Below are 20,906 nucleotides of genomic sequence, written 5' to 3' on the forward strand. Positions count from 1 at the left end.
CCGGCCCGGCCCTGCGTGCCCCGCGCTGGGCAAACGTGAGACGGGGCGAGGAGCTCAGGCTGCGGAGAAGGGCGCTGCTGCCTGGCAGCTGGGCAAACGGGTCTCCGGGAAGTGCCGGCCACCAGCCGGACGCACTGTCCAAACCAGAAGTATTGACCGAGGGAGGTGTCTCTTGCCACGTACTGATCCCGCCCAAGTATTTGTCCGTAGTACCGCGCTGATTTAACAACAGCGGGGTGATAGTTTCATGGTGTACGTTGCCAGCTTCCTCTGGTATATTTCATCCTGTATGAAGTGCTTTTAAGTTACCAGATTCCTTGGTAGTCTTACTTCTGTGTGGCAGGTGACAGTACTTAAGAATACTTTCTTGGCACTGGAGAACTGACAGGAAAAGTGAATTGTAACATAGATAACCTTAGCGTCAGACACGCAATATTTTTTAACTTCATGAAAATATGCCTGTACCAAGAAGTATCTATTAATAAGGGGTTTTATTCATCAGATAAAAACTATCTTACTGGAAATACAAATTTTACATATGCACCTCAGTAGTGTTTTACCTGTTAGTCTTCTGTTACGAAGCAACATCTTTTGTTCAAAAAAATATAAATTATACTGATCTATTCAGTCTTGACTAAAGCTAGCGTCATGCTGCCGAGCCAAGCGACAAAGTTAAAGATGGAGACGGAACAGCCAACTTATGGCTTTTGGTTTCTTTTTTTAGCTAGGTTTGCTCAGTGGCCTGGTCAGTTTGGCATCTGCTGCTATCATCTCAAGGCTTCTCAATAACATAGCAAAGTAAAAATTAAGTTAGTTACAGACAGCCCAAACTACTATTTTTGTTGCGCTGTGGGAAGTAACAGAAGACCAGTTTTCCTCCTCCTCGTAACTGCTCTTGCCATTTAACTTTGCCCTTTTTGGGGGCGGGGTAATACCAGCGGCAGCCTGGATATCTTGATTTCTGCCAAAATAGGAACAAGATTTAATTGCCCTCTCTGTGTCATTTCCCCAAAGTCTGTGGTTCTAGGTGACAAACTGCATTGCTTTGAGACATTCCTTTTTGCTTTGCATAAATCTGTTGCCTGGTCCCTCTGTTCTGAGAGCCGATATCTAGTGCAGGGCTTCCCGTTGTTTGGAATCAATGTAGAGAATCATGTTCTTAATATGAATTGCTGATCAGGTACCTACGAGCACTGAAGAGTTTTTCCTCCTAATTTGCTCGTTTATGTGCTAATCTTCTAGAAGATTTGAAAGTGCCTCAAATTTCTAGACCATGAAGTGCTAGATTTTGTCTACTTGCGTAAAGCATGATTTTATTCACTTGCTGTCTGTCCTACCATTGTCTGATTTTTCCTAAGATTAACTGATACCGTGCTACAGGAAATAGCTCTGCTTACAAACAGAGAAATCATGTTGGAAAATTACCGACAGCAACTTGGTAATTAAATTCTATAGTCAAATGACTATTTGTTGTTAGGTAAGATTATTCAGCAGTGAAATGTAGCTGGAAAAGAACCAGTCAAGTGGGGAGAGGAGGAAAGCGAAGACACCTTTGGGAGACTCTGACAAAGATTAGTTTAGCAGTCGCTGACCCAATAAACCTCAGTAAATCTCAAAAAATCCATGAGGAGAATTGCTTTGCTTTACACTTACCATTTAAATAACTTAAAAGTTTAAGGCCAATTAGGGTGTAAAACTGTGATTTCAAGCCCTGCACTTAAATGCTTTTATTATCTTAGAAACATACTACAATCTGGAAAACAAACAAAAGAAAAATTCCCTTGGTTATGATCCAGAGATTATTTTCTGGTGCTTAAGTGAAAATTGGACACTAATCCTTCTAAGTTAAAACAGTACTTTACAGCTGCTATGGTGCTCACTTGTCATCATGGCATTTTTAGGGACAGTCTAAAAAGATTTTAAGAGGCCCAAAACAATCTGGCCAAGAAAAAAAGGAAGCTGCAGAGTTGAGTGAAATTTAAATTTTAGTTCAGTGCATGTTTATAGTCCCAGGACTGTAGAAATAAGCTGTAAGTATTTTTTATAATATATGGTTACTGTATACTTTTAATATGCTATCTGTTGTCACAGGGAACTATCTCTGCCTATCATGTACGGTGCTTAGCTGTAGAAAAATAGTAGTAGTGCTCATTGTGAAAGAGTTTTTGAAAGCACTTCCATTAAAATACATAGAAGGAGGGGACTGGGCGGGGGGGGGATTTCTTTTTTTAATCTCAAAGAAACTGCTGAAGAAGATAGTTTACAAAGTTGTATTCCAGCTAGGCGTTCTGGGCTGCTGCTGCTCTGAATTTCTTCAGCCTATTGTGTTATCATCCAGTTACAGCTTCTGATTTTTCTGTAATAATCACTGGGGCAGATTATGTCCAGTCTTTGCTAGAATAATCTGTGCCCTTAATGTTTCTAAAACTAAGACTCGGGAACTGAATACATTCAGTATTCCTCTTAAAACTTACTTTTTTTCAGGAGTAGAACCACATTTCTACTGGCTGAACTTCAAAGAATGTACCCGGAGGAACAGTATCTGGGTTTGTGAATCTATTTCTTCTAGGTATGTGTGCCTGATCTAGGACTGTTTTCAGTAGGAATTCTTAGTGGAGCAGAGAAGCAAGTATCTTTTGTGGCAAGTGTAGAGATAGAAACTGGCCAGCTGATTCTGTTTCTCCTTTTCATGTGAAGCCTTAATCTTTAACTTCAGTACACTTCATTTTATAATTTGTTCCTTTATTTAAGCCAAGGGCTTGTAAAATTCTTGTAAACAGTAGCATAGTTTGGTAAACTTCAATAATTGTGTTCATTTTCCCAAAATTCTGAAGTGATTTTGAATGTTTTTGATTGTATGGAGAGCCTTTGTATTCTATATTCAGCTAAACCTGTATGAAAAGTTCACTCCAAATTGGATGTTTCTTAGTCTGTCACAAGAGGTGGTAATGTAAGTGCATGTTCTGGGATATACTCCTAGGAAGTGGAAACAGTTTTGTTCAGTGATTTATTTATAATTTTTTTTTTGCTGGTAGAAAAAACACTATTTCCATGGTGGTAGAAGATGAGAATATCACTTACCAAACTGATTATTTCAGTAGCTAATGTTTTAGTAGCATCTACATTGGTATTCATGCAAAGAAAACAAAAAGCCCTGTCTAGAATTTTAGTTTCAGAAATACCAGTGGTGAAAGTAGCACTTCTTACAGGTAAAGTATCCCAATGTATGTTATCGTGCATCTTTGGCAGCCTTTTGCTAATTTGGTGAGAACAATTAATCACGAGTGTCAGGTCTTTTTTTTTCTAAAGAGTTTGTTCAGTGTTTCTACTCACACACCCACTTGCTGATTAAGGGAGCATTAAGGTCTTGATGAAAAGATTGTATACTTTTATAATAAGAAAAAATAGACAAGCTTTTTAATGAGACTGCTTCTGGAGTCGCAGAAGAAATTAGATTAAGGGTGAAGCAAACTTGTGTAGTTAAGTAGTTGTGATTAGAATAATTCTGAAGGGTTTTTTTCCCTATTTTTCTCTTTTTTAAGTTATTTTTTTTCTTAAGCTTTTTTTTAGTATTTTTTACTTAGTATTTTATATTGTTAATTTTTTTTATGTTCCATAAGCAACATTCTTGGGAAATATTAGAACACTATTTAACAGTCAGATAAAAGTAGATCTTAAAACAGTTTTATTAAAAAAATGGAGGTCAAGTACATTGTTGATACTAACCCCAATAAATTTCTCCTCACTGACCTGGTCTGAAAGAATTTCTGCTGATTTGGGTTATTCTGACATTTTAATTTTTTTTTTAAAAAGATGATTGTCTACAGTGTTGTTCAGACCAAACTAACAAAAAGTCAGAGTTGTGTACATGTTGGCTACTGTAGTGAGGCTTGCTTGTAAGCCAGAGTTTTTGCAGACAGTCTGACATCAGAGTTAGTGGGTGGCATAATGTAACATAGGCTGTGTATTGAATTCACACACTACCCACGTGGTGTGGTTTGAAGTAGTGTAGCAGATGCTTTTTGGCACTTTTAGAAGACTTTTGTAGTACATAATAGTTTTCTGGTTATTTTCTTCTTAAAAAAAAAAAAAAGAGGACCCCCCCTCCCCCCCCTAAAATCCAACTTTTGATGTTTAGGGCTAATTATTTCAAAGTACTGTAAGAATCCAGACTACTATTAGTGAAAATAACACTAATGAATAGAAGATGAAACACTTTGCTGAACAGTCACCTCAGGGAGTTTAATCATGCCACATATTTCTTCAGCATGTCCTGGAGGATGAAACAGTAGCTTGGTCTGTGCTTACTGACATTGCTATGCCATAAAAATGTGTGAGGCATTTGTGGGGAATAAAGATTGTATTTCTGACAATAAAATTATCCTGGTAAAAACCCTGAAGAAGATACAGCTTTCATGGCAGAAGTTCTTTGGACAATGTAGTCTGTGTTCTGGAAGCTGCTACTATTCTGTGTGACAAAGAGCTCTTGTCTTATTGTAAGCGATAACCCTATCGGATATTTTGTCAATAAAACTATACTCAGCATTTGTCTGTATCAAAGAGTTTGCTGTATGTTTGTGGCAAACAAGCCCATGTTTGTCCACCTCTGCTGCACATACTATCCCAAGGCTATCACTTGATCCTTTCTCTAAAAAAGAAACACCACTTGCACTTGTTTCTTGCACAGCGTGCTGCCATGTATGCTACCGTAGCGTACTAATCCACATTGAAAGGGTTAACTTGTGTTGCTCTGTTGCAACAACTTAACTCAGGTGAGTTGTCTTTTAATTTCTAGGGACAGACACATTTCACCTGTGCCTTATGGTAGCCTGCTGTGGTTAGACCTGAGCAGCCAAGACGGGTGTATCCAATACAAGGAAATATGTTGTCAAAGATAAGTCAGTGTATGCAGATAAAAGTGAATATAGTTACATAAGAAAACAAATGCTGAATAAATTACTCTATGTTCTTGGTTGCTCATTAGGTCTGCTCATTATAGTCTTTAATGACTTATTTGTCTGAAGACAGATGTACGCAAAACACAGGTAGTGCAAGAAATGTTCTGGATTTTGATTTACAGGTATCTTGAACATTGTGTTGTACTGATCTTGAGTATTCTAAGGATTTGTATATGCTCAATTTGTGCAGGAAATAATCCCAAATAAAAATAACAGTAATTTAGTTTAAGTTTTTGCTAAAAATGTACATATGTACTTTTGATGTTTTGTGAAGAATCAGTTAGTGTGTTAGCATCAAAGCAGCAGCAGCAAAAGTCTGAAGTATGTGCTAAAAATCTACGGAAGAAATCTTTGGTATTTTCTAGTCCATTTTTCCTTTTTGTTGCTGGAGGCAATGATTCCAAAGTTCCTGTAGTAAACATAAAACTAGGAGGAAAAAAAAAATTATGACATAGTGTAGCATAAGTAAATATTGCTGCATTAATTGAAATGCTGAAGATATACAGTGGGAATCTGACAACCGAAACTTCAGTTCTCTAAGGTAATTGTTAAATTAGTTAAAAGATTTCTCTGGTACAAAGGCAGATAACAGATATGTAGCCATACCATGTAATTTTTCTACCCTTTAAGTAGTCTCATGTCAGCTCGTTAAAACAAAAAGACAACAGTCATAAATATTGGACTGAAATACTGATTAAGTTCCCAGATTTAAGCATAATTTCAGTGTAAAATAGTGTTGCTATACAGAATTAACTTTAACCTCTCTTCTCTTGACATACCTTACACCATCATGTTCATTAAAGCTTAACCTTTCCCTTGTCACGGACAATTTTAAGTCTCTTTACCACGAGGAAGAGGCCTAGAGGAAGGTGCAACATTGTTGCATGTTTAGTGATATAAAAGAAATTTGAGGGCAACAATGTTTGGAAACAAACCAACCAGCCAACCGATGCTAATGCCTTGCTCCCAGGGTGTTTGCCTGATTGACTGTGCCTAATGACTGCTTGTGAGATAAAGAAGTTGCCAGGCCTCTCGTATAATATTAAGTACTTCAAATATAAAAATAAGATGTGTTTTCTTTGTTATATTTGAGGAAGATACATTACTTACTGATTCCCAAGCTTTAAGATTTACTAATATCGTATGTGCTTGTGCATGGTGCACTGAGAAACAGTGGTGTGATTTTCTTTTTTATGGTGTTATGTAAACATTCCTGGTTACCAGGTTGCAGAGGCTGTAGACTCAGGCAGAGCCATTGCAGATTTAGCAATGGTAGTTTTACAAGTTACAGTCTTCTTGCTGCGTGCTGATCTGTACTTATGTGTAGTGGCTTACATAGTGTATTGCATTTACATGGCAAGGTTGAGAGTTGGGGATGACTGCAGGGGTGGCTTCTGTGAGAAGAGACCAGGGGCTGCCCCAGTGCTGGACACAGCTGGTTCCAGCCAGCTCTAAAATGGACCCACTGCTAGCCAAAGCTGAGCCACCCAGTGTAGCAGATAGTGCCTCTGTGATAAGGTATTTCAGAAAGGCTAAAAAATGCTGCACAGCAGCTGTGAGAGAGAGGAGTGAGGAAAACGTGAGAGAAACAACCCTGCAGATACCAAGGTCAGTGCAGAAGGAGGGGAGGAGATGCTCCAGGCACCAGTGCAGAGATTCCCCTGCAGCCCATGGAGAAGACTGTGGTGAAGAAGATACTTCTCTGCAGCCCATGAAGGACCATGCCAGAGCAGATATCCATACTGCAGCCCATGCAGAACCCCATGCTGTAGCAGGTGGATATGCCTTGAAGGAAGATACAGCCCATGGAGAGCCCATGCAGGAGCAATATCCTGGCAGGAACTGCGACCTGTGGATGACCCATGCTGGAGCAGTTTTTTGCTGAAGTACTGTACCCCGTGGAAAGAACCCGTGTCGGAACAGAGGAAAAGAGTGAAAAGGAAGGAGTGGCAGAGATGAAGTGTTAAGAGCTGGCCCCAACTCTCGTTCTCCATCCCCTCTATGCCACTTGGGAGAAAGGAGATAGAAGAGTTGGGAATGAAGGAATGAAGTTGAGCCTGGGGAGGTGGATTTAATTTTGTCTTTGTTTCTCACTATCCTACTCAAATTTAATTTATTGCCAATTAAAAATAATCATCCTCAAGTCTCTTTTCCCTGTGACAGTAACGGGTAGGTGATCACACTGTCCTTATCTCAACCCATGTGCTTTTCCATCTTATTTTCTCCCCGCTGTCATGTTGAGAAGGGGGAGTGAAAGAGTGGCTGTGTGGGTGTGTAGCAGACAGCCAAGATCAACCCACCAGACATTGTGAGAAAACAAGGCATTTTTAATGGGGCCCTTTGGTAAATTGGTTGCAATCCTTTCATCAGGAAAGAAAGTTTTTAGTCATAGTCTTGCAGTGTATAGGTATCAGTGTTGTAGTACAAATTTTTCAGCACTAAATTAAAATGGGAAAATAATGTGTGAGACAGAAGTGGACTGGATGTTTTTAATGGGTTTTCTTGGAAATTTTGTGAGCCTTGTGAAGCACATTTTTGGTACCTTTTAGGATCTATGTGGCAATGCTGTAATGAGCTTACCCTCTGCATTCTTATAACAATAGCTCTATGGTAATACTGTGGTTTGAATGTATGGGCTTATTAAAAAAGCTGACATAAGCTTTGAAATAAACTGTAATGTGAATAAATCCCAATGCTTAACTTATCCTGCAAATTCTTCAAGGACACCGGGTGAGGTTTTTTTCTGTTTTCTGTAAGTTATATCTCTTCCTGAGTATATGTTAATTGCAATTAAGAAATGCAGAATCTATTTGTATTTCAATGGATGAAATAGAAAAGCAATTTTTTGCAATTCTGTGGTCAGTAGTTATTAAGTGGGAATTAACTGTGGCTTTTATCTAGATGCTGCTTATTTCTTTTCTCAGTTCATATATATATACAACTTACACAAAAATAAAGTTGTGCTTTGAATTCAGGCTGGTTTTTATTTTTCCCCTTCTTGTAAACTGCCAATTTTGCAGAGAGAATTTAATTCAAATCACTTGCATTCTGGTAGCCCTCAATTGTTTTTCATAGTTCCCCATCTTTGAAAGCTGCTGAATAATTACTTGTCTGTGAAAAAAATAGTGGCAGAGTTCCTGAAAGAGGAGAGCTCTTTGACATGTTCTCTTGATGAGTTGCAGCAGCACATGCCAGAAAATGCAGTACAAGTGAATGAAAAAAATATACGGAATGATTACTTGTTCCTCAGGCTAAATTAACCTACTCCAAATTACCTGTAGTAAGTCTGCATTGAACATGTCTACTACATAACTAAATTAATATAAAAATTTCCCACTTGAAGTCTGATTACTTAAGTGTGATCTTGAAATGGATTTTATTTTTTTAATATTGGAAATTTCCAAATTGCTGAAATAAGTTGATTGAGAAGTCCTTCCTGTCTTTATAGTTCACTTTTTATGTGGCTATTTCTTACATGCAACTTGAACTTACTGTATTGATTCCATCTGTTTTTCTTCTATCCCATCAATGACCTAAAAATCCCTGCTTCTGGTAGACTTAAAACAACACTTTCCTCTGATTTTAAACAACTTAATTTTCAGGATTTGGGAGAAAATTAATGTGAAGTACTGGTATTGTGTAGAAATAGCGTTTTGTTCTTAGTGGTATGCCTGCATTCTGGTTCTTCTATTTGAAGTGTATTAAAAAAAACCACAAAACCCACAAAAAAAAAAACCACACCAACCCCCCCCACCACCACCACCAAACCAAACCAAACCAGGGAAAGTGCTTTTTAGGTATCTTACAGATAGTTTTGATGTATCTTTAAGTGATGGACATATAATGTTTGAGAGTTGGGGTGGTGAAAAAATTCTGCCTATTAATTTGTTGTGGTTTTACATTGTTGAATATACTAGATGTCTAAATACTTTTTGTTTTAATTTACAGGTGTTATAATTTCAAGAAATGCTGTGACCTATTTGAAGAACATAATCCACAAAACTTTTGTCCTGTGATAATTTTTTAAAACTAGAATGGCTTTGAAAAAAACACCTAAACTACTCAAGAAATTATTTTTTCACTGGAAACTTTGGAAGTTTAGCATTATTGTGTTTGTCTTTCTGGTATTTTTATTTTTATTACAAAAAGAAGTGGGTGTTCAAGATTTTAAAGATGAAGCAGGGATTGAGCCAGTTGTTGGGAAGAAAAGTCATATGTTAGGTCTCATGTTAAATGCTATGAACAATATCAAAGGTGCAAAGCCAAAAATGCAGATAAAAGCACCTGTTAGGCAAACTAAGATTACTGGAGAGAGACGCTGTTTGCCAGGACACTATACTGCAGTGGAACTAAAACCCTTTCTAGATCGACCCCTTCAAGATCCTAATGCTCCTGGAGCTTCTGGTAAAGCATTTAAACCCATCAACTTAAGTTCAGAAGAACAGAAAGAAAAACAGCGTGGAGAAGAAAAACACTGTTTTAATGCATTTGCAAGTGATAGGATTTCTTTACACCGAGATCTTGGACCAGACACTCGACCTCCTGAGTATGTTGAAATGTGTATGTCCTGATAGTTGAAAAACTTGTCAGAAATGCAGACTGCAAAGTGCTTTAAGTTCAGCATTAGGTGATAGTTTAAGAAAGTCTCCTAGCTATACGTAATGGTTGGCCGTACATAATGATCCACAGTGCCAAAGCCAAGAATGTTTAGAACGGCTCACTTCTTTCATGGTTTTGCATTCCAAGTAAACATATTTAAATAAGGTTTTCTGCTATTGCCTTTAAGATACAATTTTTGAGTGACTTTCTGGAAGCCTGCTGAGTTTTACTTAGAAGAGAACTAAAAATGTAGTTTAAACTTTTTCCCAGTTTAAACACCAATTCCCCCTGCCTTTTTTTTTTTAGTATTCAGTGTTGATAAAACCACCAGCATAATTAGGAATTGTAAACTGTTTAAGAAGGCAATAGAACATCTCAGTAGTCTTGTAGTATTGAAAAAATTTATTAATGAGGACTGTAGGACTTGGGTAGAGTGGGTTTTGGTTATGACCATTCTCTGTCAGTGTCAGATTTTATGTTCTCAACTATCTGTGTCAGAAGTGACTAGCCTTACTGACCTGCTGCTGGTAGTATGAATATCACGTTACACGTGATGCGGCTCACAATAACCTTTGCTAGAGCATAACTGGTGAGTTTTTGCCTATGTACTTTGTGAGGCAATGGCTGTGATAATTACTTTGGGGAGTCTTCCAGTCTCTAAAGTTGACAGGCAATAAACAGTAAGTGTGCAGCTTATGAATACGGAAGTGTTGTCTTGTCATCTTGACTTGCAATTGGATTTAAATTTACGTTCAGAATACATCAATCTTGAAAAACTGTGGGTTTAAAATTGTTTCACTTGAATGGGATATGCTGCCCTAAGAGTTACATGGTTTCTACAAAATTTTGAAGTTTTGAATTAGATCTGTTCTAGTTTTCCTTGCAAACTCTGCATTCTTCTAATAAATATTCTTCTTTGTATTTGGGGGTTTCAACAGTAATGCTGACTTGAAGTCTGATTTTGCAGCTCAATACAATAACATTTCTTTCTGAAGACCTGGATACTATATGAAATGTCCTCAAATGTTTGTGAGACAGAAGCAGAATTGAGTCAGTTGTTCAAGTGGCATTCTTATTCATCATATTTTTTTAAAAATATTTTATACAGCTTCTCCAGCTGGAGCTCCTGCCTTTGTGCTCCAAAACTGGGATGGGAAGCTGAGAAGCTAAAATATTTAATGTCCATACATATAAAGCTTTGTACTAGAAAGAGAAGGGTTTCTTTTAAGAGTTTGAGTGAAAACTCTTTGTCCATTTTGTAACATTTGACACTTTCTAATCTGTAGGTGTATTGAACAAAAGTTCAAGCGTTGCCCGCCATTGCCAACCACAAGTATTATAATAGTTTTTCATAATGAAGCATGGTCTACTCTGCTCAGAACCGTTCACAGTGTGATGTACACATCTCCTGCCATACTGCTAAAGGAGATTATTTTGGTGGATGATGCCAGTGTAGATGGTAAGAAGTCTTTCTATTTTCTCTTGATTTTTTTTTTTTTTTTTTTAATTTAAGACATGTTAGGATTGCAGATAAATTGGTTAAAAGAGGATATCTCTTAACCACCATTAACATGTAAAATGGTATTCTAAGTGGTTTTGTTCCTTTCTTTTTCTATAAAATAGTTCTCCCCCATCTTTTTTTCATAAGGTAGTCAAATATGAAATTATTGTCCTCTAAAAGGTTTTTAAATCCCATTTCTGGTTATGCCAATTCTAGTGCTGCTTAAACTGCATAACTAGTTGCATGACAAGTAGCTTTGTAATTTGTGCTTCAAACCAATTACAATTTATAGAACAAAGTATCCAAGGATAAATCATCCAATGCTTGTAGCAATTTGCATTTTATCATAGTGATTGTCTTTATGCAAATTAATTACATTAATATGAAGGGAAATGTCTTTCCTAGAAAGTAAAATTATTTAATGGAAGAATAATCTTCAATACTCAATCTGACTGCCAAAAATAATTGAATGTATACTAAGTGTGATCACAAATGCAAGTTCAAAAAACTTTATGTGCTTAACTTCAGATTAACATGTCTGTACATACATGCTTATATTAATGTATTTACACTTTTTGCAAGTCTGCATTTAGTATATTGACTGTCCTGGGTTCTGATACTGCCATACTCGGATGTGAAGTGTGTTCAGTAATACAGATTAATAATAAGGATGGACAGAGGAAGGAAGATGATGTGGGATGTTTAATGAGGGATGTGGGGTTGTTTCTCAAATTTTGCACATTTAAATAACTTTTTATGTAGCTTCTGTTGCTGTTGTAAATATTGTAGCCTTTGAAAACTGTGTGTAAAATGTGCCATCATTAAGGAAAAAATTTGCGTGTTCTGTAGATAACTCGAGTAAGTAGGTACATGATCCATTTGCTCTGAAAATGGATTTTGAATTGATACTTAAACTGTTAATACTGCAGAAGAGATGTAGATGTACTAGCACATGTCCTTTCTCTTTTAGAATATTTTTTGTGTTCCACCTCCTGTTCTCTGCCAGTCACCTCTTCCTACGCCCCCACCCCCAACAAAACGCAGCCTCTAAAATAACATTCCAGAGCCAGGAATTGTTTACTGCTTTGGTGTTGAGGTCATTCCTGGGATTAGTCCAAATTGTTTATCCTGTTAGTTTAATAATGTAAAATTTTAGGCAGTGGCACATATATACACTTAATATCCTGAAACTGATTTGTCATTCTAGAATACTTGCATGATAAACTAGATGAATATGTGAAACAATTTCAAATAGTTAAAGTAGTCCGTCAAAAGGAAAGAAAGGGTCTAATCACTGCACGGTTGTTGGGAGCTTCAGCAGCAACAGGAGAGACCCTCACCTTTCTGGATGCTCACTGTAAGTGTAACCTGTAACTATGCCAGGTCTGTTTATAATGCTGTTCTCCTCTTTGATTTAATGATGCAGATTTTTTTTATCAATTATGAACATTAGCAATGTATCATCTTTCCTATTGCTATTTTATATTATTGAAAATATAATTAGCAATGTTACTTAAAAGCAGTGCATATTGGCTTGCTGTGGGCATGTTAAAATATTCCCTGTGTACTACTTTATAGTGAAGTAAAAATTCAGTGCTTGTTCCCATTTTCTCCATAGGTGAATGCTTTTATGGCTGGTTAGAGCCATTATTGGCAAGAATAGCTGAGAACCCTGTTGCTGTTGTAAGCCCTGATATTGCTTCTATAGATCTCAATACTTTTGAATTCAGTAAACCATCTCCTTATGGGCACAGCCACAACAGAGGAAATTTTGACTGGAGTTTGTCATTTGGATGGGAGTCTCTTCCTAAACATGAAAATAAAAGAAGAAAAGATGAAACCTATCCAATTCGGTAAACATAATTTGAATTATATTTTAAATCCTTTAGTTTTCATGGTTTTTTGTTATGAACACCAGTTTGTAAATGAACAGGTTCTTCAGATGATTATGGTCAGAAGTCTTAGCATCTTAGATGGTTTTTGTAATACTTTCTTTAAGAACCACATTGTAAATTTTAAAGCTTTCGTGAAAATATAGCTTCCTTAAGACAGTAATTGCTCTGCTTTACCTTTTTTCTACATACAGTAGGAACATAGTAAGCAATTTCTATATATTTTTTTCATCAGCAGGGAGAGGGAAGAGGAGGATTAAAAAGAGTTCTTTTCAGAGACAGTACCACAGATTCTGGCTCCTCATTCATCAACCTCGAAGGGATATAATAACAAACATTCAGAGCACCAAAATACTAGACTGTTACAGTGGTGCATTTGATGATAATTTTATGTGCTTTGGCCACAGACAGGTTACTGGTTTGGAGGAGTAATAACCACTTGATATCCTCTACACAGAAAAAATGTATTATTTTTCCTGATGCTGTCTTCTATACCAGCAGTCATTAGTCTAAACTGGTTGTTAATAAATGACAATTAAACTGTCAAATGAGACTCGATGTGGGCAGATTTAATTGCCTGAAGTATTATCTATGCCAGGAAAATATATCAATGTAGTGAAACACTGACAAATGCATGGGAACTTCCTAGAACAGTTATACCATGCTTTTACATCTATATTCAAAAAAACCTACCTATTTGAATCCTGTCTTCCTCAGTAAATTTCTCTTTTTGCAGAACACCTACTTTTGCTGGAGGTCTCTTTTCAATATCAAAAGACTACTTTGAACACATTGGAAGCTATGATGAAGAAATGGAAATATGGGGAGGTGAAAATATAGAAATGTCTTTCAGAGTAAGTTTAGCTACTTAATTAACAGGGGTCTCTATATTGACAGTGTACAGGATTTTTTAGGACAAATTAGTATTAGGTCTTGACTTCTCTGCTGACTCAGCCAACTAGGACATGGAAAATGAATTACTAATGACCTATGAAAGAAAATACAAACTGAACGGAATTTTTTTTTTTTTTTTAATATGTGTTTAGGGTTGATAGCTGAAATGTACATTTCCAGGGTTTACCTGATTAGGAAATTCACTTCTGGTATGCCTGATATATGCACTATTGTTAGTGGTTTGGTTTTTTTTCTGGTAAACAATAACATTGCTGAATTTTTTTTTCCACCCCCTTAATTTTAATTGCAGTGCACTTACACAAAAAATGTTATTATTAGGTATGGCAATGTGGTGGACAGTTGGAGATCATGCCTTGCTCTGTTGTTGGCCATGTCTTTCGCAGCAAGAGTCCCCATACTTTCCCAAAAGGTACTCAAGTGATCACACGTAATCAAGTCCGCCTTGCAGAAGTGTGGATGGATGAATATAAAGAAATATTTTACCGAAGAAACACAGAGGCAGCAAAAATTGTGAAACAAGTAGGTGGTGGTGGTGGTGGTATTAGAAATCACACTTGCTGCGTTGAAAGTTTTGGTGAGCAAAAGTTATTTATTGACAAAGTACGTAAGGATTCTAGATATTTTAATGAAAAGACAGAGTTCAGTTTGCTTAATGGTATAGGCCCAACAAACATGAAAAAACTTAAGTGTTTGGGTGGTGATAGTGTCATTTTGTGTGGTGGGTTTTTTGATTGGTAGGGGTTTTTTCATATATTCTCTAAAATCCTGAGTTGTTTGCATCAAGAAGCTACTGGAACTACCAAAAGAGCATGAGAAAAGCTACTGAGCATATAAAATGCAAACTAACTTATTTTTTGGAGTGAGAAACATAATTTCTCATTACTCTCAAGTTGCTTAGCAATTTTACTTAAAAAGCAGGTTTTGTTGTTCTTTAGCTGCAGAATAAAGCTTATTCAATGATAGATATCCATCCTGTCTATCTGCTTAAAAACTTAAGTTAAATTCAGGGGGGTTGGCTGTTGGTTTATTTATTTTTGTGAGTTTTCTGAGCTTTGGTCTTTCACCATCTAGAATCTAGAGTTTTCTTCAAGAAGCTATTTTTTCTCCCTTCGTATGATAAATCTTTGTGACTATTGTATCACTAATAGCATTAGATTTCCTAAGCATGTTTAGCAGCTAGACAACTGAATTTTCTCTGGAACATTCTGCATTGTACTCACTACTATGCTAATTATTTAATTAATCCAATTCATTATTTTGGCTCACTCCTTTTCATGAGATCAGTTAGCTTTATAGCTCCCATCCAAATGGTCTTTTTTGTACTTTCCCAGTTCATGGCACTGTGTTAACTCTTGGGACTAAGGATACTTCTCTTGTTTCCATGTTGTATTGTATTTTTCTTGCCCGTGCTTTGAAATGCTGCAGGCAGGATGTCAGTGGTGTTATGACACTGAAAAACAAACAGCAGTAACAGTAGTAGTACAGTATTTAAAAAAAAAAATAATCAAAAAATGAAGCTTAAAACTTGTTTAATACTACAGTACAGAATATCATAGATTTATATGTACAAAATTGATACTAGTAACATTAGTATATTTCTCTTCCATCCTTACTTCCCTTCCTCTAACAGAAAACATTTGGAGACATTTCAAAAAGACTTGATTTAAGGCACCGTCTGCAGTGTAAAAATTTTACCTGGTATCTCAGTAATGTTTATCCAGAAGCATATGTGCCAGACCTGAATCCTTTGTTTTCTGGATATGTAAGTTTAATTTTAATTATTCTCTACAGTCTTCCATAATCCAAGAAGTTTACTAATCTTTTGTGCTACCTTAGCCATAGTATTTACATTTTGGCTATCATTAACTGCCCTAGGGTTTTCTGTCACTACTCTGGACAAAGAATCTCTTCTGCATACCTTGCTATTTGAGTATTTTATAGCTTTGTCAATGACGATATGAAATTTAAGCAAAGCTTCTTAATAACTAACAGTAGCCTTGCCTAACGTGATCTTACAACCTGCTAAGGTAAGCAACATTCTGCCTATCACTAACAGTTAAAACAACACAAAAGTACTAAGCCGGTGGTGGGAGATTTCCTGAATTATCAAGGTAAATTTAGCTTTATATAGTAAGAAGTCTGAGAAAATTTTTAGTTTGTGTTAATAAGGAAAACTGGACAGCTGTTTGCTTCTCAGAATTAGGTTTATGATGAAGAAAATGTGTGTTTATAGTTATATGTATGGGTTTTTTTTAAAGACCATTGCATTGCTAAAACCAAAAAAATATTAAACAACTAATAATTCTTAGTTTGAGGTGAATGTGAAGGTTTAGCATGTATTTACAAATAAAACTTTCCCTTCCTCCAATTTTGAATATTTTATGTGTATCTGTTCAAATCGTAATTTAAGAAGAGTAACCTTGTATACCAGTAGCCTAATAATTCACAGGGTGTGGCTGTAGACAGCCATAACATAGTTACTAGGCTTTGGGTTAGACAAGATTAAGTGAGACAAGGATTTTTAGATTTGAGCATAGCAGAAAGTAAAAATGAACTAACAGCTGTAATTGTTGTTAAGCCAAAGGTTAGTTTTGTATACAAATGAGGCAGTTTAATTTTTTGTCGTCCCCACTGAGCTTCTTTCTTTTTTTTTCTGGTAACATCCTTTCTTTAGTTAAAAAATACAGGTAACCGCATGTGTCTGGATGTTGGTGAAAATAACCATGGTGGCAAACCATTGATTATGTATTCTTGTCATGGACTTGGAGGAAATCAGGTAAGATATTTGATACCTGATTTTTATGATCTATTCAACTGTAACCTTATCATATTAAAGCTTTTAATTTACTTTAGAGAAATGGACTAATTTTTAATATGCAATCTCTCTCTCAATTTTTTTAAGTGTTAATTCCTATATATATTGTTCAAGGAAAATTTCATACTGCTCTTCATGTTGTGTCCCAATTCTAACATTTTATGTTCAGCATACAGATTCAGATTTTTAACGCAATTGCACTGCTTCACTTGATCTCTCCTTTCTGTGCAAAATCTTTTCATCCTACCCTTACTACTTTCTTGTAAGTGTTGTCTTCTTAATTCTTCCTTTCCTTATGCTTCCTCCTATTGCTTCTTTCTCTGCCACCAGGACTTGCACTGTCAAGGAAGATGGTGGGAATCCGGCCAATGAGAGACCAAGTGGTCAGCACTGAGCCACCTTCCCTATCATGCTTGCAGCCTCATAATGTGAGGTCAAAGTGGTCTATCCTGTACTGGCTAATGCAAGTGAATAATATGATTGAATTTGTCCAAGAGGAGTTCTCTTTGATGCATAGCTCTTGGAGGCTGCAACGGTGCTCTGTTTCTTCTACAGTATGATTTGCAATAGATGTCAGATACTGAATCCTTCAGGCACTGCTGTAATACTAATAAAAGTAACGTCTCCTTCCCTGCCCAGAAATGAACACTTCTCTGTTGCCTTAAAGAGTTATTTGGTGAATAAAATTTATCAACTGTAAACTAAAGGTCAACAAAGGTTTAAAAGTTTTTTTAGAATATAGTTGTAATTTTTCATTTTTTAAATAAAATCTTCAATCTTAAAAGCCATCCATTGATGGCACTGTGAAAACTCAGACACATGATCCTAGTTAGTTAATGCTTTCCTAATCAATTTTTGTGGGAGATGCAAAACTGTCTAGATTAAAAACTACGCTGTTATGTTAGCTTCTTACCGTACTGAACTTTTTTTTTATTCTGCTGTGGATTAATACTATATTAGCCTTTTCACATTGTCAGAGTCATTAACGCAGGAACACTGTACCAAGACATTGTATTAAGAGATCTGCTGTATGCTTCTATTGTCATCTCTCTCTAAGTTATCTTGGACTGTACTAAAACTCTGTGCTTTCAAGTGTTGTGTTTTTTGTTTTTCCTCCTGCCATAAAATAACAGTCTGAATCCCTTTAAATGCCAGCCTTCAGAGAATTTTAATATAGGTTTTGTTGGCAAAGCGCAAGAGGTGTGCATATTTGCTTACTTAACCCTTCCCATTACAATACCCTATTTTCAGTTTTATGTTCTTTACCAGACTTTACCAGTGTAGGCTGACATTTTCTGTGCTACCTGTTGTCTTCATCCATATATTTGAGGTAGGAGAATGGAGTGGAAGAGAGAACCTAGTTTTCGGAGTTGTACATCAACTGTTTATCATTTTTCCTTTTTAGAATATTCTGGGGCTGGGAACATGTCCATCTCAATAGCATCTCAATATCCAATATTAAACTTAGCTTTCAAGTCATATGTTCAGGGCTTGCAGAGATGTTGGAGTGCAAAAGATAAATCAGAACGGATTAAGTCAGAGTAACAGATTTAGAGTAAATTACTATGTCTGAGAGCTAAGTAACTAAGTAGGTCACTCCTATCAGTACCTGTCTCAGGGAGTTGGGCGCAGAGACTTAAGAGCGAGATGCGTGTTTGTTCCTCAGTGCTATTCCCATTGATGCCAAGGCAGTGAGGAGGCGGAAGCTGACCAATTGGACAGACAGTTGAAAGCAACAGGGAGCTAACTGAGCCTGGTCTTAATAGTCAAAGGAAAGATGTGGTGAAGAAGGCTGACACATGGAGACAAGAAACAGTGGTAGTGGGATGTAATGATAGGAACTCTGCTATTTAATGACGGAGAAAAGGAAGATACCAGGATGGTAGGGTAGGACTAGAGGTATAAAAGGACAGCTGTGTCTGAAACTGTTAGAATTAAATCCCTTTTAAGATTGGAATTATAGCCTAGAATTCCTGAGCCTTAAGAGTACTCTGCTGTCAGGAAAAAATGGTGAAATTCACTCACAAAATACATGCTTCCATTACTTTTTGAATGGCTAGCTCATAAGAGAACATAACAGCATCCTATTGTTAGCATTATGGTTTAGATCAAGCAGCAAAAGTTGACGTACAGCAATCAGTATTGTTTGATGTGACAAATGATTTTTTTGTTGTTGCTCTAAGGAAAAACAAAATCCAGCAACAAAAATTGAATAAAGATTTTTAAAGTTAAGAAATGCCAAATTTTAAGTTATCCATGCAACTATCTCCACTCTTCAGTTTGTCTCCTTGAATTATATATGATTCCTGGGGGAGCAAGCAATGAGATCTTGCATCACAGTACACAAGGTGTCATTTGCAATTTATACATCTAAGGACTTCTAAATATATTCCATTGCATTAGTATTAAAAAATGTCTTCAGTTTTGTAACCACTTTTAAAGCATACATGCTAAAGATCAGAGAAATTATTCTGTAGTCTCAAATTGTTGAATAACAAATCTATTTGTGTTTTGGAATTTCAAAGGGTAAATTTAGTTTAATACTCTTGTTTGTGTTTATTTACTGAACCTTTTAACACTTATTTAAATAGTACTTTGAATATTCTGCACACCATGAAATTCGACATAACATTCAGAAGGAACTTTGTCTGCATGCTTCTAAAGGACCTGTGCATCTTCGCGAATGTAACTACAAAGGCCAGAAAACCTTCACTGTTGGAGAAGAGCAATGGCTGCATCAGAAGGTATTTGGACTGTGCAGTGAATCAGCATTTTTATCAGTGATTTTTTATATGAGTTAATTTTTGATTTCCAACAAAACAGAAAACCCCAATGAAACAAAACTCAAAAGCCAAAAAGGAGTAAGTTTATTTCTGGTAGGAAAATGTAGATAACTTCAGCTTTTCAGTTACCAGCTCAAAACTTGATGATTTCACTAGTTTAAATATAAAGTAGAAATGTCACTTACAAAAACAGTTGGTCCTTTAGTGTGTGTCTGAGCATCCATCTGGAAGTCAATCCAAATGTTTTGTGGGTTTTTTTTAAATATTTTTAAAAAAATTCCTAAAAAAATAAGTTGGCACTTGCATACTACTAATGTTTGTTTGCTGGCCCCTGTCTGCACTCTCTGTATGGCCTTATTCTTTAACAACAATGAACTTGGGAAAAAAAGAGTGGGGGGAAATAGCATGCTCATTGTTTGTTCACTTTCTTTTTTTTCCCTCCTTTTTTACTCACTTTAGGATCAAACTCTGTACAATGCAGCACTACATATGTGCCTTACAGGAAACGGAGAGCATCCGAGTTTGGCATCCTGTAATCCTTCAGACCCCTTCCAGAAGTGGATCTTTGGCCAGAACAATTAAGATTTGATATTTATAGGCCAGAAGCATTTTTATTAAAAGAAAAGATCCATTCTAAACTGTGATCATATATGTACACTGCATTTTTAAGTGATGCATCCTTCAAATGCAAAATGTTTAAAGTTTCTTTTCCCTCTTAAGTTGGATGTAAAATGTGTCATCCAAGATTCCCTAGGAGTCTGTTATACCAAAGATGATTGAGATCCAAATTAAGAAAAATGTTTACAATATTTCTATGATAAGACTTTATATATTGACCACTGATTCATGGATCCTATAGTCCTCTTTCACCTTGGGGACCATATGTATATTGTTTTTCCACATACTGTAAGTACTTCTGAAGACTAGTTTTCTCTGTAGAATTACGAGAAATTATTGTATACTGTCTAAAAACCAAGACACTTTATACATATATTTTTATGCTCAATTGGTTGACTAATTTTTATTTTTTTTTAATCATTTACTCACTGCACCTTTCTCAGTATTTTTTAAGTTCATTCACTTGAAAAATTAAATATTTTACTTTCAGGTTAAAGCCGAATAGGCTACCACACTGTGCTCAGCTTCTTGCAAGTCAATTCTTCTTTTGTAGAAGAAAAAAATCATTCTTACTGAAATTTGTATGTATGATTATTTCAATGGAAAATCTGCTTATTCTGACATTAATATCTTTTTGTTTAGCCAAAACTTTTTGTATAGGTTTTTCATATTTCATAAAATTTAAAATTTATTATGAAGTTATATAGGAATAGATTTCTGAGCTGCTTAACATTAACACATTTTTTCAGCATTTTGTTCATTATTACTTTTAAATTACATGTTATCTACTAAACCCACTTTTTTTGGTAGCTTTTAGTGATTTAT

General features: G+C 36.0%; 1 protein-coding gene across 1 annotated transcript; it reads left to right on the plus strand.

Annotated features, from left to right (window-relative positions):
* Positions 1-8,907: 8,907 nt before the first annotated feature.
* On the plus strand, positions 8,908-20,355 carry GALNT3 (polypeptide N-acetylgalactosaminyltransferase 3). The gene is made up of 10 exons (XM_010567414.1): positions 8,908-9,504; positions 10,844-11,016; positions 12,266-12,415; positions 12,677-12,911; positions 13,687-13,804; positions 14,184-14,384; positions 15,496-15,627; positions 16,540-16,641; positions 19,272-19,424; positions 19,923-20,355. Exons 1-10 carry the CDS (start codon positions 8,993-8,995, stop codon positions 20,043-20,045), a joined length of 1,899 nt encoding a protein of 632 aa, XP_010565716.1. The 5' UTR covers positions 8,908-8,992; the 3' UTR covers positions 20,046-20,355.
* The last annotated feature ends 551 nt before the right edge of the window (positions 20,356-20,906 follow it).

The sequence above is a fragment of the Haliaeetus leucocephalus genome, unplaced genomic scaffold (assembly GCF_000737465.1).
Source record: "Haliaeetus leucocephalus isolate CR32 unplaced genomic scaffold, Haliaeetus_leucocephalus-4.0 Scaffold1, whole genome shotgun sequence".
Classification (NCBI taxonomy): Eukaryota; Metazoa; Chordata; class Aves; order Accipitriformes; family Accipitridae; genus Haliaeetus; species Haliaeetus leucocephalus.